The sequence below is a fragment of the Pholcus phalangioides genome, unplaced genomic scaffold (genome assembly GCF_987345545.1).
Source record: "Pholcus phalangioides strain wild (caught in Gottingen) unplaced genomic scaffold, Ppha-v1.0 ptg000007l_1, whole genome shotgun sequence".
NCBI lineage: Eukaryota > Metazoa > Arthropoda > Arachnida > Araneae > Pholcidae > Pholcus > Pholcus phalangioides.
This window is the reverse complement of record NW_028301600.1, coordinates 29112114-29131843: the sequence shown is the minus strand read 5'-3', so window position 1 is coordinate 29131843 and position 19730 is coordinate 29112114. Positions and strand designations below refer to the sequence as shown.

General features: G+C 34.3%; 1 protein-coding gene across 14 annotated transcripts in view; it reads right to left on the bottom strand.

The window, feature by feature from the left end:
• The window catches only part of RhoGAPp190 (Rho GTPase-activating protein 190), a 231649-nt gene that overhangs the window by 17477 nt on the left and 194442 nt on the right, over window positions 1-19730 (bottom strand). For 10 of the 14 annotated variants that reach the window (XM_089232978.1, XM_089232985.1, XM_089232982.1 and 7 more), the window contains 3 exons: window positions 7255-7509; window positions 2594-2694; window positions 326-421 (listed from right to left, as the gene is read on the bottom strand). In XM_089232978.1, the coding sequence (XP_089089104.1) occupies window positions 326-421; window positions 2594-2694; window positions 7255-7509 (452 nt within the window). The remainder of the gene's footprint in view (window positions 1-325; window positions 422-2593; window positions 2695-7254; window positions 7510-19730) is intronic. The other 4 variants (XM_089232991.1, XM_089232992.1, XM_089232986.1 and 1 more) reach the window with 1 other exon arrangement.

Here is a 19730-nt window from a genome sequence, read left to right as displayed (position 1 = left end):
CAGCCACCTTGCTGGGCATTTTGCCTGTTGTGGTGGTGTATTTGTATAAAATGTAATTTCCATTATATTGAGAGCATCTCCCATAGTTCATAGCTGAGTGCGACAACTGCAGAAACTGGACAATCTGTAGCAGTTGGCAACTCTGAATATGAAATCAAAATATTAAAGCAATGGTTAAATAAATAGTGATGTAAACATAATATGGATAACAGATGATGAAATAAATCCGAGATAAGACTTAGAGCTGAAGAAAACTGAATTTTTTTTTAACATGTAACTGGAAAAACGTCCGTGTTGTCAATGAATGTAATGAACAAAGGGTTACCTCTTCTTTTTGGCGTCTTTTTTCTTGTTTTTCATCTTCTCTAGTTTTTTTCCTGTCCTCTTTCTTTTTATTTTGTTTCTCATTTTCGGAGCGAGCCTGTATATTGGGATAAGCAATATGTATAATTTAAGCAATTACACTATCAGCAAGAGCATATTTCATAATTTAAAAAGAAATAATATACAGGCACAATGAGAATGAAATCATGAAGGAAATCTCAAATATTTCCTTTGAAATTTGTATGATACGTACAGTGCCGTCTTAATACATGGGCCTGGGGGCCTCAAGAAAAAAGGAGCCTCAGAAAAATGAGTTGTTGAATTTTTAGAAAATTTGCCATGTAGGGCCTCAGTGAAATCACTTGGCCAGGGGGCCCATAATGCTTGAGATAGTAATGGATACATATATGATTAAAAGACATTCAAATGATTGTCATTGAAGTGTACATGCAAATCACTCCTTCCTTAAAAAGTTATAACAAAAGAGAATCCTTTAGAATAGAGAATGATCTCTATTCCTCTGTTTCTTCATGCAATCATTGATTCCACATCTAGCACATCTTTGCAAAGGAAAGAGAATGCATTTCATTGAATGAAGAAACAAAAAAATTAACATAGTAGGGGTTGATGCTATTTGTCTTAGACCGGGATTACACTATAAAAGTTCTATAAAACCTGAAAAATGCAACCAATAAGCCCAGTAAACATATGTTACATTTGCTCGAATATAAAATGGGCTTATTGGCTGCATTTTTCAACTTTTATAAAAACCTTTTATCAAACTTTTATAGTGTAATGCCAGCCTCAAATCTATTGCATTGACATGATGATTCTTCACTGTAGGTATCTTCACAAGCTTCTTTTACTGGAGAATACTTGACAATGAAATGAATTACTAAACCTAGTCACAAACTGGTGTGCCCGAGTGGCATGGCGGTAAGATGCTCGTGTACCATCGTGAAGGTTGTTGTTAGGGTCCCAGGTTCGAACCCAAGGGAGGATATAGGTAAGATATTTTCCCTAACGAACTCAAGGCGACCACCGATAGACAGCGCCTTCACTTCCAACCCATCTCACTAATGGCAGTAAATTGCAATATAGCGATATGGCCAGAGTTGGTGTTTGGTGAAGTAGTAGTCACAAACTGGTACATTAAATATACTATTATACATACTAGAAATTTTTTTAGTGAGCCTTTGGATAGATTTGCATATTGCGCATATTTTTAGCAATCAAACATTAGTTTGATTCATATGGATACCAGTGAAATATGAAAATAAACAGATTTTTATGTTCTTTTAGAGTGACCCAGGTTTTGCTAATAACTTGATCCAGAATAGAGAGCACCATCATTTAATAATACAAAGCATATGCCGGTAATGGCATCTTCTCCAGTTTGGCGTCAATGGTACTGTCTAGAAATTTGCTCACATGCTTTATTGGTCTCTCCCCCTTTAAATTAACAGAGTATTTTCTTACAGTGAAATAAAAATTTTCACTGTTTTTATCATTGCCAAAACAGCATTTGATTTCAACTTATCATTGCATTGTTTTATGTAATTCTAGTTTTATACACCTCTTTTTAATAATTTTGAAAATTTTTTTATTTGATTTTGTTTATTTTCTTGTATTTTTTATACACACACATTCACTTGGTTACTTTTTGGCATTTTTTTTATTTGACTACACCCCAAGCATCTGATGCAACAACATATAGAATACGAGACATGGAAAAGCAATCCGACACTTTTTTAAATAAATAAATAGAACTTTTCCTTCTATTTTTTTAATGGGTGCACACATCACACTCAGGTGGTCGGCTGAAGTTGGTTTTCTGTGGTTCCCAACTTCAAGGCACAAATGCGAGCCGATCTCCCCGTTAAAAAGTCTTGCCACAGAGAGCAACAGTCCTACAACGATAAATCATTCACTCATAGTTAGAAAAACTTGTGGCAGATGGCAGCACTACACATAACAAGCATTACAGAGAAACAACAAAACTTCACGTCAGGTTTCACTATACGTACACGCACATTCGCGCATGTACCGATTCGTTGGGGAGTTCCGCGAGGGGGGGGTGTGGGCGGGGTGCATGTGTGGTGTGGTGTGGTGTAGTAGTAGTAGGTAGGGCCTCCAAAAAATGGCTCGGGGATCCATGATGTTCTTAAGTCAGCCACCTCGTTGGGCAATTTGCCTGTTGTGGCGTTGTATTTGTAAATATTTCACAAAAAAGCAGATGAAAAAAAAAAGCTTATTTATATTCATATACCTGAGTATTGACTGCCCCTTCTCTTGGTGAAGCCACTTCGTAACTAGAATCATCATCTTGAGGAGGAATGGAAGTTAGTGACTGCTCAAGTTTTAATTTAGCTAGATAGAAAGAAAACAAACAATTAGTTCAACTAAAATTTATTCAATAAACTAGCTAACACTGTTCAGAATTATCTCAATTTTAAGATGACCCAATACAAAATTCTATGCTCTGTTTTGAAATGAACCTAAAGCCATTTTCACCAAAGAAACAGCATTGAATAACAAGAGCGAGACATACAGAGGAAGAGACATACAAAATATAGTACTTTCAAGATCATTATGAATGAAATTTTAAAAAAATGATACTATGCTAAAAAAACTGTATATAAAACGAAACATCATTATAACATTTGACTACAAGCAAAAATGTCATTGTGAAGTTAGAATGCTTTATCTGTGGTTTGCATGTGCAGTGTTTATACTATGATGTGCAACATGCATCAGGTCATACACATCACATAATACATAAGCACTTGTAAAATCTTGTCAAATCCTACTGAAGTTGACAGATCTGCATGAATCAACATCTTTTACTCAAAGATATTCAAACTCCAGAATATGTATAACGTATGACACAATGACATATTTTTATATCATATACAGCCTCTCTCTGGCATGCAAATAAATGTTTGAGTTTTGAAACAAAATATTTCAAGCGCTTCAAATTTTTAATTTACCATGGAAATATCTGGCAAATATTTTTATTCACACCTATGTCCCTCCTGTCTGTTAGTCACAACCCAGATTCCCCCCCTTTTTTCATTTGACATCGTTTCTCAAAGAAGTAATATGAAACAAATTGGAGCAAAATTGTGAAGCTGATTCAACTCTCTAACAATATTGGAGTTTTTTTTTTTTTTCACAGAACAAAATGAGTTAATGATATACAGTGTGCATAGGTAACAGGGCACATATTTTACTGGCCAACCATTGCTCCTAAAGACATACTTCCAATTATAAAAAGTATCTAAATAACATGTAGTACTCAGATATGTCATTCATTTAGGATGGAGTTGTATGATTATTAAAAAAAAAAAAAAAAATTACTTTTTATACCATTCCTGTGTGCCCAAAATCCCAATTATAAAGTTGTTGACCTGTCTCTCCTGATGCCAACAAAAAATATTCCACATTTCTAAGTGCAATTTTCACTGAGATATTAAAATTAAAAAAAAATGGTGGAAAGTTGGGGGAAAAAACATTAAATAAGGAAAAGCCATTTTACCTGCACATTTAATGCTGTTTTTTTCCCCTACTTTCCTGTTTTTCAAATTCAAATATCTCAGCGGAAATTGCACTCAGAAACATGGAATATTTTTTGTTGACATCAGGAAAGACAGGGCAACAACTTTCCAATTGGGATTTTGAGCACAGGGTGTCCGTATAAAAAAAAACTTAGCATTTCTAATAACTACACAATCCCTGGCAACATGAATGACATATCTGAGTACTACACATGATTTGGATACTTTTTCTAATTGGAAGTATACCTCTAGGATCAACGTTTCACCAATAAAATGCCATATGCCCTGTTACCTATGCACCCTGTATAAAAAAAAGACTACTGCTTTATGATCATCTGCTTCTCAATGATCAATAAACTAGAAGATAAGCACGTGTTAAAATAATACCTTGTTTACACAAAATTGTCAAATATAAAAAAAATCATTTAGCAGCGACTTTTTTTTCAGATTAGCCCTTTCCCAATATCTTTTCAATTATAATAAATTTCACTATTTTCAAAAGTCTGTTAAAAAATAATCATAACTCCAGTATAAAATGATTAGATATTTTAAAAAGTTTTCAATTTATTGGTATTAAGAAAGACATTATACTAAATACACGAGCATTTCACAAGAATAAATGCAAATTCTAAAATTATTTAAAAAGAATGTTGGAATTGATATTCAAAAGGAATTTATTTCAGCAGAAATAAATTCCTTTATTTGTGAAAGGTCTCTTCAAAAAAGGGGCCTTTCTGTAAAAAATGTATTCCTGAGTCAAATCTCAATATGTGTATGTACCAAAAGAACAGAACTGGTTTCTGAGGGAGTGTAATTTGTATCTCCCAAGAAATATCCATTAGCCTTGAAAGTCTTTATGAAATTAAATTCTTAGGCTTTCCAATTTTTCTTTCTCTTAAAACTAGAGCTTTAACCTCTTCATTTACGAGTATCTCGTACCTTGATAGCCTCTTATTTTTTAAATAACAGGCCCAGAGGTTTTGTAAACTACACTTTTCAACTGAACATTTTTTTCATCCCTCTCCCCACCTTGTGAAATTCTACTTAATTAACATTTTGATAACAGGGAAAAAAGTGTGTTTAAAATCTTTCTCTACTATATAGATAGTTCTCTAGAGGACGAAGTCAAGATCAGTGAATTGAATCAAATAGATTAAAGTATTTCCTTGCTTCTGGGCAGGATGATGGACTCCAGGTATCTGTTTGCATTTCTTAAAATACACCAAATGACCATGCTTTTTCCCTTTTCTTGTAACAAGCCAATCAAAAAAGGGAAAAGGTCCATCTGCTGTTCCCGGCAATGCGCAAGATCACATGGGTTTGAAAGCCTTTTTTACTACATATGCATGTCAGTATGTCCTCCACATGCTTTGACCACATTTGTCAAAAAAAATTATGTACAATAAACTCTCGCTAATCTGGCACATATCAGACCAGGGTGTGCCAGATTATCAAAATCGTCATATTACTGGAAGTCAAGTGAAAAAGCCAGTTTAAATAATATAAACATTTGTGCATGGACATGATGACATGTTTTCTTCTATGCTCTGAGAAAGCCTGCTTAAAAAACGATAGATTACAGGATGGGCCTGATTAACGCACGGACGGATTAAATGGGAGCCATGAGCAGAAAATGTTTTAGAACTGGTGATCTATACAATAACTCACTGTGCATTGAGACCTTCAAAACTTAAGCAAATGCTGCTGCAAATGATCTGTTGCCCCCGACTTGGGAAAAAAACTCTTTAGATCAGCCTCAAAAAAAAAAAAATTTCCCTCCACTATCTTTTCAAATTTTTGTGCACTGCTCCTTATTTTTATAACTTTTTATATTATATCCAGAGCTGCTTCCCACCTCTGCTGACCCATTCCAGGCTCCCTTTTTGGGGAGATAAAACCACTGTAAGAAACACTTGTTTTAGAATAGTTGAAATTTTCTGACGAAGCGTCATCAATGCTCAAGAAATGTTTGAAAAGGCAACAGGGAAAAAAGTTACTGAATAGACAACAGCTTTGAATTAGCTAATTTCGAAAGTCAATTTAAATATCTAAAAATTAATGTTTGAAAACTGCACAAGCCATGATTTTATTACGGGGAGATTATGAGAAACAAATTATCACATTATCAAATTATGATACTGTGAAACCTCGCTACTTAAAATAACGATAAATTCCTCTACAATGATATTTTTCAAGTCTTATTTGAAAATATACTCTGATGTTAAACTGCTGCCTGTCTATATAACGATAATCCCTCCACGATATCTTCTTTTGGTCTACAGAGTATTGTTATATCAAGGTTTCACTGTATATACAAATTATCTTTTAAATTTAAAGTAGCCAGAGTCCCCTATTGGTTACTTTAATTCTAAAGTCATCTCTTTCTATTCATGTTTTTTTTTAGAAAAGTAAAAAAGTGATGCTAAACTGTACTGATTTTAATACTACAAAAACCACGTATGAAAGACTGTATTTTGGTGATGTTAAGTGACAAGAACGTCTTTTTTAAAGAAATTGATGAAACATGTTTGCAGAATAAGTTGTTTAAATAAATTGTTTTTTCACTGTTCTGGTTGTTTCCACTATCTCACTGGTTGAATATAACAAATTTATTTAAATAATAAATAAATTACATCATGCAAGAACTCTTTTAGAACACATGATGCAACAAAATATTTGTTTTAGTTGCTTAAACAAAGGATAAACAGTTACAATAGACTTCACGATATCAGTCAAGTAATAGAATATTAATATAATGAATGCTGGTAGTGTAATTCAGCACTAAAATCATTAGAAATCAATTGGTTCAGATATCATTTTATATGTTTGACCGTTCTTTACAACTCATGAATGCCAGCTAACAACATTGGTTAAAAACTGATTTTGCTTAAACGTTCTTGAATGAACTTGCCTGAAGTTAAAAAAATTAGAATTCAGAAAATCACGATCTTAAAGTAAATGAATGTCTAAATGCAAAAAGATATTTAGCACAGCTGTGAATCAATATTCACAGGTTTTTTAAGTAAATTTTCATTTGCCAAAAACACTTGATTTAACTAGTTTAGTTTGTTGGTATATCATGTGTAAAAAAAACCACCATAAAGAATACATACTAAATTAAATCTTTTTTAGAGTGAAAAAAAATATTTCAAACAAAAGTGTAGGTGGCTGTAGATGAGAAAAAGAATTTCGAACCAGAAGAATGAGTGATTTCTTTATTAAAAAATTTTTCAGATAGGAAAACAAAGAAAAGGCAGCTGAGATTAAAGGTCACGAATAGTAAAAACTTCATGCAACAAATAAGAATAAAGTTTGAAAAAACAGTAAACTTAAAGAAAGTAGAGAAGCATTGCAAAAGAGACAGAAGACTTACATGAAGGAGAAAATAGATCACTATCAGAAGTCAGCACACTAAACTGAAGAGAGGAATCTCCTATAGAAGGAGGATGTGGATGCTGCTTTTCCTGCGTCTGTTGAGTTGACTTTTGTTGACCTTGCTGCTTTCTGCGGCGTAATCGCGAGGAACGCTTGTGTTTATATTTCAGGCGGTGGGTAGATTTCCCATGAGGGTCATCACCTTCTGATAAATCACTTCCCTCAGAGGGAGAGTTGTTTCCACTTCCATGAACTGAAATCATAGCAGATTCTCATCTAGCAGCAAGTCAGCCTGACTGAGTAGAATTTTCTATAACACATGCTTTAGGGTGATTTTTTGAAAATTAAGGGGAATGGTTGTAGTTTTTCTAAAAGGATAAAATATTTAAATTGAGGGAATTCTTAATTAAGAAGGTTTATGAAACAAAAATATTGAAAGCCAAGCGCAAAATAAAAACTTAAAATATTTTTTAATCATGCCTACCTGAAAGTAAAACAGGCTTGCACAAAAAAAAGCTATGGAAATTAAAAAATGCAGAAACGAGCATACAATGTAACATCAGTGAAGTTACAGAATCACACTAATAAGAGTGATGTCAAACATGGTAGAGATTATATACCATCTTAACTCTTAAACTGCACAAATAGAGATATACTCTCCATTAAGTACAAGAGAAAAATTTCCTTTTTTTTTTCAACATCGAAAATCATCAGTAAATATTTGGAGCAGCTAATTAAGCTCATTTTCTGTAAGTGATGGAAGCAGTTTAAGAGTTAATGTAACGTTGTTTGTCTCTTATTTTTCTTGCTGTCTACAAATAGTTATACTTTTTTTTAGCTCAATTTTTAACCAAAGAAAAAAAAAAAAGATCAGTGATATTGTTAATGTTATTCTCTGTGGCAGATAAGAGTAATATTGAACAGTTTTGATAAAAAATATGGGTTTTTTTGGTTTTCTAAGTGTGCCAAACAATGGGTGGAGGTTACTTTATCATAATAATTCTGAGCCACCAAGCAATTTTTACCAGAACATAATGTTCTAAGAAGTTTGTATACATTGCTGCAAATTCTATTTCGTGAAATTAAGAATCTCTAGATATAACATTCAAGACAAACACACAGGCAATGACAGGTATATATACTGCACTTAAATAAAAATTCCAAAGTTTTGCTCTGATTTACTCAAAATTTCACAAGAATATCAAATAGAATGATTAATTCATGTGAATGGAATAAAATATAAATACTATATCTGTGTGACAGAGGTAAAGGGCACCATGTCACAAAAGGGTAATTTCACAGGAAAGTTGTTTATAGATCTTTTTAGCATGTCTTTCTACGGAGCTCGCTTATTTTATAAAGTGAAAATATTTCAGTTATTTATTGAAACCAGACTTAGTGTCATATACTTATGTGTGGTGTAACGCAGGGCTGGACAAATCGCAAAAAAAAAAACTTGATGCCAGAAAAAAAATCATTACCTGAAGAAAAAGGTCCAAAATAATGTTTCTTTTGACTTTTTTTAGGGCATAGTGACCCTTGTCCAGCCCTGGTGTAACGAAAATACTGAAAATCAATAACATTATCACAATATTGACTAAAATGGACAGTGTCTTTCAACTGCGGCATACAGATATAACCAATAGCCATTTTTGATTCACTACTGAATGTAGGTCTAGTCTAAATTTTCGTATACTGAGTGTACATATAAGCATATTTTTACTCTTCAAGTGATTATTTCAGTGTTAAAACAAAAAACTTTGACCTCCCAAAAATGGTTTTTTTTTCTGAGTTTTCCCCCTTCATAAAATTTTCCCTCAATTTTCATCAAATACAGCCAGACCCGCTTATAATGAAGTTGAAAAAACAGTGAAACTATTCATTTCAGGAGAAAGAAGTCAAAATTTTAATTAAAATCTAACATGATTAAATACATAAACGAGAACATTTGTTTGTTTTTTTTCCTTCATGATATGTGTTAAGATCATTTTCATCCAATTAAACATGTAAAATATAATGCTTTTTCTTTCACCATGAACTCTTAGTCTGGAATCTAGAATATTTCTCGTCTTTTTTTTTTATTATTATTTAGAAAGAGCTCTTTCTAGGAATCTCTCCTTGTAAATTTTCAGTTTACCATCCGAAAACTTTCTCTTCAATTCCTTTTTGCTCTTCAAAATCATAGATAGCAAACTTGCAAGAATCCCAGATTGCTCTGATACCTCACTTTTTTCATATGTTTGGTTTTCAAACAACTGTATAGCTAAAATTTCTGAAGCAACAGACAGCGTTTTTGTGCTTGAAATTAACAAAAATAACTCGCACTCTGATAACATCACCACAACCACGCCCGAATCCATTTAAAGATCAGCTACTAAACCACACACATGTACCTCATCCATATTTCTCTGCAGAACGTCTAACAAATTAGTACATGTTGGGATATGTGCGCCCGTGTTGTGAACCTAACGTGAAGCTTGTTTCAGTGTAATGCTTGTATAGTGTGCTGCTATCTACCATGTATTTTTCAAACTATAAGTGAAGTGTAATGTTAAGATTTTACCACTGTAGGCCTGTTGCTGTATGCAGCGACAGGCTTACAAAGGTAAAATCTTTAACAATTTGATTCTATGTGATACCTTTCTTTTCTTCCTCTAATAAGGTTTCCTGCAAACAAAATAGGAGATTAACAGAGAAAAGTTAAAAAAAAAGGTGAAGCAAAGAGGATTTTACATTACTCAAAAATGCATAGATCAATGTTTCTCAATCACCAGGCTGCAACATCATTCATGCCGGGATACAAGTGATTTGCCCTTTTCTTTTCCCCCCCATACATTTTTCGTGAGTCGTGTGTTTGACAGAGATTTCCACTCACAAAAGTAAATGAAACTGGGCTGCTGGCATCTTAAGGCTGAAAACCACTGGCATAGATAAGCTATACAAAATTTAACTTGAAAATTTGATAATTTCGTAACTGTGTTCTTTGTTCCCACCTAAAATTTGCTGCACTGGACAGTTTTCCTTATAAGTTTCGGCCCTGGATTTAACTATTGATAGATATGCTGATATAAATTTAAAATTTTTTGTATTGTCCTCAGATAGGCACCAGTACTAATTTCTCTGTCTCCCCAGCATGGCCCAGCCCCTCGGGGTAAAACGCTTACATCCCTCTTGGGACAGAGCGTGGACCATGTCTGGTCTTACAGTACTAATTTCTCAGCTGCCCTGACAGTCATTATCCTTCGGAAGAAATGAACAGTCTGAAAATTGCGTTCATGTTAGTTATATAATAGCAGAAAAAATTGAGAAACGTGGGAAGTCCTTCGTTGATGGAGAATTTGTTAAAGAATGTCTTCAGTCTGCAGTTGATGTGCTTTGGCCATCACAGGCTCAAGCTGTTTCGAACATCAGTTTGTCTGGTGTGACAGTAGCAAGATGTGTGGAAGATCTATCAGTAGATGTATTAAAGACCTTCAAATCCAAATGCGAGGAATTTTTTTTTTACCCAGTAGCTATGAATGAATTGACGAATGCAACAGATACCGCACAAGCAGCCATTTTCATTCATGGTATTGAAAAAACTTCAAAATTGTTGAGCTTGTTCAGATGAATTTCCATGGTATCGTATTTCTCAGGTGCATGGTTCCGCAAGGAGCAGACAGATGTATGCATCTGGATTGGTTGGAAGAATGGGATTTGTAAAATATTTGTACAGTTAGTTTACTCTGTTTTTGGTCTTTGAAGCCTCTGATCAGAAGCCTTTTAGTCTTTAAATGAGTGCATGATGGCAAACCGTGACAGCAAAAAAAAGGAAAGTTGAAGAAAAAGTGAGATTTTTTCAAGAAAAGTGGTCATCCCTTTATTTTTTTGTCAAACACAAGGCTAAAGCAGTTTGTCTAATTTGCAATGAGAGCGTAGCCACGATGAAAGAATATAATATTAAGAGACATTACGATACCAAGCATAGTGCAAAGTATTCTTGATTGGAGGGACATTTTCGAAGTGAAAAAGTCAATGAACTGAAATCGAAGCTGAACTGGCAGCAATCATTATTCTTTGGAAGAAATGAACAGTCTGAAAATTGTGTTCGCGTTAGTTATATAATATCAGAGAAAACTGTGAAACGTGGGAAGCCTTCGTTGATGGAGAATTCGTTAAAGAATATCTTCAGTCTGCATTTGATGTGCTTTGCCCATCACAGGCTCAAGCTGTTTTGAACATTAGTTTGTCTGGTGTGACAGTAGCAAGACGTGTGGAGGATCTATCAGTAGATGTACTCAAGTACTCAAGACCTTCAAATCCAAATGCGAGGATTTTTTTTTTTACTCAGTAACTATGAATGAATTGACGAATGCAACAGATACCGCACAAGCAGCCATTTTCATTCATGGTATTGAAAAAACTTCAAAATTGTTGAGTAGTTAGCTGGTGTCATTGCACTCGAGGGTACAACACAAAGTTTCGACTTATATTCAAATTTGGCAGAAACATTGACCAAATGTGAGTTGGACTTAAGAAACATATCTGCCATAACTACAGATGCTGCTCCCTCTATGACCGGTCAGAAGACAGGGGTAATCACATTGATAAAGTCAGATGCCGAAAAATGAGGAAATACGAAGATGACTTTCCACTGCACCATACACCAGGAAAACTTGTGCAAAATTTTTTTCTCCAACTTTAAACATGTAATGTCTGTTGTAGTGAAAGCAGTTAACTTTATTCAATCAAAAGGACTTAAACATAGACAGTTTCAAAAAGTCTTAGAGGATTTGGAAGTTGAGCATGGCTACGTTATTTATTGTACAGAAATACACTGGTTGAGCCAGGGAAAGATGCTTCGGCGCCTGTTTTCCTTGGAGGAAGTTGATGCATTCATGAAATCCAAAGGAAAACTTATTGGAGAGTTTCAAGATAAAAATTTGGTGAGAGATTTCACATTTCTTGTCAATATCACTGGTTATCTGAATGATCTAAACTACTGCTTTTCTGGAAAAGATCTACTTGTCCATAATCTTTGACTACGTGAAAGCGTTCGAAACTAAATTAGTCCTTTGTGAACGTCAATTGCAAAACAAAAACTGCATAAATTTCCCTAAATTATTGGAGTTGGTAAATAGATCTGCAACTTGGAAACTGGACGATTGCGTACAGTACATTTCAAACCTAAGAATGGAATTCAGAAGTTGATTTTCCAACTTCAGAGAGAAGAAAATTTCTATGAAAATTTTTTCCTCACCTTTCTCGGTCAATATCGAAAGTGTTCCACCAGAGCAACAATTAGAATTTGCAGATTTGCAACGAAATGCAAGTTTTTTTGAAATTCCAAAGAAAAGTATCCAGAAATATGCTAACATGCATTGTTCATGCCTTCTTTGGCAGCACTTACATATGTGAACAGTTGTTAAGTCGAATGAAGAATACAAAATCAAAAACTAGAACACATATGACTGATCAGCATTTGGAGGAAAAACAAATTTTACCTAACAATGAAGTTTTAATCAAGCAAAACAAAATGACAAGTTTCACATTAATATAGAAATTACATCAAACTGCATTCATAATGTAAGGATCCAAAGACTTTTTTTATTTGGTAAATAATTAATTCAACATATACATGTATAAACGAAAATCATCCATTTCCATTCTGTTCCATACAATACAAAAAATACCTAAAATAATTGGTCTTTCTCCAATTCAGCTTAATTTTTTTAAAACGAAAATGCTACGTAATGGAATCATAAAATATGTATGCATCACATTTTAATTTGTCGTATCTGAGTGTACGTAGGATCAACCTTTCACAGGAGGTGAGGCACACTGGGATTGATTGGAGGGACACAAGGAATCTCTGAGATAAATTTAGAGTTGCCAACTTTCAAAAGCATTTTTAAGTAACAGAAATGTATTAATATAGCAAAAAAGGTATTTTTTTTGATACTATAATTTGAAAAAAAAAATTTCGAATCATTCAAAATTAATGTTTGTTAAAATTAATTGAATTGAATGTAAATTTTTTTTAAATATTTTGAAATATATTCAGTATGTGATTGTCTTTGGAGGGAATGGGGGTAGGCCCCCTTGCCGTTAATGAGTGGCCACGCAACACAACAAATTTTTTATGAGGCCCTCGAGCATAAAACGTTTAAGACCCCCTACTCTAGGTATTCAAAAGCATCAAGAGAATGGGGTAAAAGAGACACAGATGAAAAAAAAAATTCAATGTACAACCCAAGATTAACCATTCAGGTGTAATTATGTGCCAAAGCAGCTTTGCTGTAAAAATGACTATCCATTGTTATAGTATAAAATTTCATATTAACATGTGCAAATCGAAAAAAAATTTGCAAACTTAAGTTCCTTTTCCAAAATTATTTGTCTAACACCTCTCATTCTCGCAGTATAGGTCAGGGACACCCTTCATGCACAGTGATTAGAGAGAGAATTTTCAAAGAAAAAAAAGAAACACAAAATTGAATGCATGAAAATGTATTGATACTGTGTCGAACATATATTCATGTTTCATATCTCTTGATTCCCCCCCACCCCCATTTATTTGAGTATATCCCTATCTATGTTGAATAGTCTTTACTTGTTAACTAGGAGAAGACCCTTCAATTGCTTCATTATGAGGACTTGAAGGAATCGACTAGAAGTAGAGGCTTAAGGTCCAATCCACACCTTCTCGTGGTGCAGTCCGTAAGTAACCATGTTTAACACGTGGTGCTCTAAAAAGAAATATGAACTCTGTCTATAAACTACTAGTCCCCAGCAGTCTGAGTATCCTGATAATGGCAGCAACCAGCAAGACATGAAGACAGAATCTTTGGGTTGGACTAGGCTGCCATAAGATGATGACCTTGGCCACATATAACGGACAATCTCTTTCATCAGAAAATTATTTACAGGAGTTGGAAGAACTGGAAAGAATAAATTGGGACATCTTCGGCATCTTTGAAGTAAGAAGAAAAGGAGAAAATCGAACTTGCCAGTGGACATGAAACAAATCATGGAAGAACTAGTGGAGTAGGATCTCTTTCATATAAAAAATGCAAAAATCATAGTTGAGTTAGATAGCATATCTGATAGAATTGCAAAATTGGTTATGCAAATATCAAGCAGATAACGGATACAGACTATTAAAGTCTATGCACCAACAACAAGCTATTCTGAAGTAGTAGAAGACTTTTATAAAGAATTAGACAAGATGAATATTAAAGGAAACCACATATCAAAATAGTAATGGGTGACTTCAGTGTAGAATTGGAGAGAGAAGAAATGACGAAAATTCAGTCAAAATCATGGTTACGATGTACGAAACGATAGAAGAAAGACTCAACAAATTTGCAGAGAGTGAGCAGTTGTGCATCATGAATTCGTTTTTTTAGAAGAAACCCCAAAGAAAGTGGACACGGAGAAACCCAACTGGAATAACAAGCAAGGTCAAATACATAATATCTAATAAGAAGCATGTGATCCAAGACTGCAGTGTTCTAAAAAATTCAATACAAGAAGCAATCATCAACTGGTGTGATGTAGAATAATGCTTAACCTGTAGAAAAAAGAAAGTTTATTTTCTCCATTCAATGAAACATATTTTTCCTTTCCATAGCAAAAATTCACCAAAAGTGGAAGATTTGCCATCATATCAAGGAAAGAGGGAAAAGAGATAATTCTAGTTAGATTTTTTTCCCCCAAATATATTCTTGGTTTCAGAACAGGTTTTCAAGACTGTTTGCTAAATGAAGATGGGGGATATACAGGGTGTTCTGTTAATGGGCCGACAAACTGAGAGGGTTGTTAGTAGACATCAAGAGGAACAAAAATTGCAATGGAACATGGTGTTGCAAACCACGTTAAGAGGGGGAAAATAGCAAAAAACTCATGCAAGTTTCGTCACACGCACACAGGTGCAGACAACACCTCATCAGATATTGCTGTTGGTATATCCGCTGTGCTAAGCGCCCATTGCCATCTGCTCAACCGTAAATCAGAAGCATATCAGCGTATTCCTTGTTCATGTAGTCAGCCATCATGATACTCATTGAAACAGACAACTGCTACACATGCTTACTACAGCAACAACGCTAATTTACGTCATCCACAGTGCATGATCCTACTCCAGCGCATGCATTTTGCGATGCTTCTTATGTCAGATATGATGAGCGAACCCATGAACGCATTCAGCAATCAACCGACATCCACCTTTGGTCTCCTCTGGACTCAGAGCCTGCATGCGATTTTCACCCTCTCAATGTGGTTTGTGACACCATGTTAAATGGCAAGTTTTGTTCTTCTTGATGCCTACTAACAACCCTCTGAGTTTGTCGGTCCATTTACAGAACACCCTGTATATGAGTGGATATTCGTCACTACACTAGGTAGCGATTTTCGAAGTATTTGATGTCTCGTTTCTCATATTAAAATAACACTAGCTTTTTTTTAAAAGACACATTTTAAAACGTTTTCATGAGGGACTGTTTATATAACTTTGTTGGTAAAAATGTTGCATCAGAGCCATGTGTGAACAAGCACTCCCAGTATTTTTTGTCATGAATTCGAGCACACCAGAATTCAAAAATCAGAATTTTTACATGAAGCTCAAGCCGAGCACCATGGATCTGATCTTCCCCGACGCTCTCTCCTGAATTTAATCATCTTCACTTAAACTGAGCATTTAGAACCCAGCATCATGCATGAATATGGGATGTTGAACGAAACATATCTAACAAAAAATACTAAATAAGAAATTGATCTTCAAGTGTATTCATCTTGTCAAAAAAGAACTATTGGGTGTAATGTAATGGACAGGTGATATATAATGCCTAATAAACTGCTAACAAACTATATAATGCTGAACTATCATAGGCACAAACTTGAAAATCCGGTTCACGGGCCCAAAAACTCATTATTTTTTACCATCTCGATAAGAAATAAAAATATTAGATTTGAGCCCTCTAACACCCCACAATATTTTTGAGTAATCCCAATATTTTCAATAACTTCACGCCTTTGCATAGTGCACTTGATATCATTTTGAATTTGATAATGCACTAGTCAGTTTTAAATCCTCTCTATCAAATTATTCTAATGTATGAGACCCCCTCAAGCAAAGACAAAGACACGTATGGAAGAAAGAGAAAAGAAGATTAAGTGAAAAACATGTTTTTATCTACTCACAAAAAAATCTCAAGGTTATATTCTTATCTCAAATCGGCACAAATACTTAGCAAACACAAGGATGGTGTTTGTATTTCTTTCATAGAACTTCCAACATAATATTACGTCAATATCACTGGACGGGTTAACACTAGATGGAAAGAGCAAAACTTATCACAAATACAAAAACTGTCATCGATATGGCAAATCTTAAAGAACATCATTATAAATTGCAGTTAGAGTGGAAGAACCGATTTGATTTGAACCGATGTGATTATAATACCACTGAAGATGGACAAGATGTCACCACGATGAACAGAACTTTAACCACTACCCTGAAAGAAGTATCAAAAGTCGGTAGAGAAAAAGAAATCAAAACGGTGAAGAAACTAAGAAACTGATGAAAGCCCAAAGAGAATTTCAGATTAAGAATAATGACCGTAGATCAAAAGTGGAATATACAGAACTTCGTAAGACACTACAAAAGCAGATTACAGAAGATGTCAGGAAGTTCAATTGTGATTTTGTAAAAAAAGCACTGGAAGATTAATAGGAGCTTAAAATCAACAAAACAAAAACTGCATGTTCGAAGAAAGGAAATTTTTGCACTAAAAAAGGAAAGACGGAACCATTACAAAAGATGAAAATGAAATTATTAGTATTGTTGAGGAATATTATAATACTCTTTAGAAGCATGAAGGGGCTGGAACAGAGGAAAGGGAGCAGGAAGAGAGAAAAGAAAATGGAGCAGAATTTGTATCACCTGTGCTGAAAGAAGTCGTCTACAAGGCTATAAATAAGATGTATGAAAAAAAGGGAAATGCCCAGGTGTGAAGATGGGATTTCAATACACATCATTAAAGAAGCAGGAGAAGAATTTGCCAGTGTGTTAGCTGCTTGTTCACAAATTGTCTCACAAAATTAGATGTGCCAGAAGATCGTAATAACGCAATGGTGGTTCTTTACAAAAAGGACGAAAAAGAGGATATCAAGAATTATTGATCAATCAGTCTCTTCTCAGTAATTTATAAAATCTTTACCAAAGTGCTGAAATATAGGCTTTTGTATCCGCATTGGATGAAGTCCAACCAAAAGAACAAGCAGGTTTTTTTAAGTGGATTTGGTACAATGGATCACATCCAAACACAATCAGGGAACTCAGAGAGAGACAAAGAACACAAATTACCATTGTGTATGGCCTTCATTTATTTTGACTCTGTCCACATCTGCTGCTGTTAAGGCTCTAGATGCAATTGGGGTAGCGAAAACATATATCTCAATATCATTAAGAAAATATGACAAAGCAACTGCAACCATTCGTTCAGATAAAGGAAAAGCAAAAATTATACTTGGGATATGTGTTTGACAGGGTGATACTATCTCACCAAAACTCTTTACCTCTGTCTTAGAAGAAGTATTTAGAAAATTGGATTGGGATGAGAAAGGAATTAAAATAAATGGAGAATTTCTCAACCATTTGTATTTTGCAGACGAAAGGATGAATAAAACTGTAAAACAGATGATATCGTGTTATGTAAAGAATCAGAGACTGGGATAAAAGCTTACCATTTTTTAGTCTAGCTATCCGTACTGCTATATCTGCTATGACTGGTAAAACTGTTCTTGGGGCAAGAATTGGCTTTGCCGTTTGATTGGGCAATGAGCACTAACATTTGGGATAAGGCTTAAATACCAGCTGAAAAGCTTGAACAAGGACGGCGACAAGTAAATAAACAACAGTGACGTCAACATTATATGATAGGGCAAGAAAACAACAAATTCATGTAGGACAGAAAGTTCTAGTACGAACCCATTATCAGTCAAAGGCTGATGATAGAATAATGGGAAAACTGATGTTATGATAGGAAGGTTCTTACCTAGTATTCCGTCAAATAACTTACTTAATTTAAAATACTTAATTAAATACTTTTGCGGTGTTTTGTTGTTTACTCCTGTTTTCAGTTAACAGAACAATAGTTGATCCTAACAGGATCATCACTATTCCTGTGTGATGCCATGAGTTGGTCCTGATGACCTTGAACATAGCGCTAGAGGTCGTTCCCTCCATTTTCCTATGACATCACCTAAAACCAAGGATTGGGATTGGTTGGTCTGTCGGCTGCTGGACCAGTTGTGCCATGGTTTTTTCCTCTATATAAGAAAGGTTTGCCATTGTGTTGATGATTATTTCTGTTTACATGCTGTTGCTGGTTACCGCCACGTTACGGGCTGAGCCATTTTTTAAGGTGAGTGAAGCCTATTTCTGAACTTTAAAGTTTTATAAGATGACCGACGAAGCAGAGATGTGGCCTGGTATGTCACACTGCGAACAGACAAAACAGACTGGCTCCGAGTTTGAGCTCTCTCACATGCATATACAAATTCATCATTATGGTAAAGATCGATGCAATTTAAAAAAAGAAGTAAAACACCTCAAGAAACTCAGATCTGTTTTTTTAAACTGATTTCCGTAGTATTAAGAGTATCTCCCGTAACTCTGTAGTTTATTGTGAGCGTACATAGAAACTACGGACAATCTGTAGCAGCTGGCAACTCTGTATTATCAAACTACGAGCATCTACCAGGGAACTTCATAAAGTTTTTGATTGCTCATTCCGGTGAAGGCAATCAAAATAGAATTTTAATCATTAGCCAAACATTCTATAACTTGATATTATTGCAATATGTAATGTTGATCATATGATATGAAATTGTTGTAGATACGTAAATGCGATGTGTAATACTGATCATGATATGAAATATTTTATTGTACTCATAATTTTATTATTTTATATTCATTTTATTATGCATATATTTAAAGTAGACATTAAATAAATAACATGTAATTAATTACAGCTACATTTTATTATTCATAAATTTATTATTAAAGAATACACATTAAATTAACAAGACATAACTACTGATTGTAATGTACCAATGCATCCAAGCATCTCGTGTCCAAAACCGGGTGAACACTTTTCACAAGCTAACAATTTTGTTTTATAATATGGGATTGATAAAAGATACAGTACAGAATTTTTTTTTTTTTTAATTTTAACATCCAATAAACTTACAAGTGCAGTTCGTGAAATGTTCAAGTTAGATAGCCTAAATTTTTATGTATGGAAGATACATACCTATACCATACCTATTAAAAATCATCAATGCTTATGTGGTTTCATGATATTCAAAGGTAGTATCTGATGCAAATGAGGCATTGTGGTATAGTACTGTGCTAAAAGAAGCAAGTTAAATGGAAGTAAACTAGTGTTGGCCATTTTCAAATGCAACAAGAGCCATTGTTAAGGTTCGCTC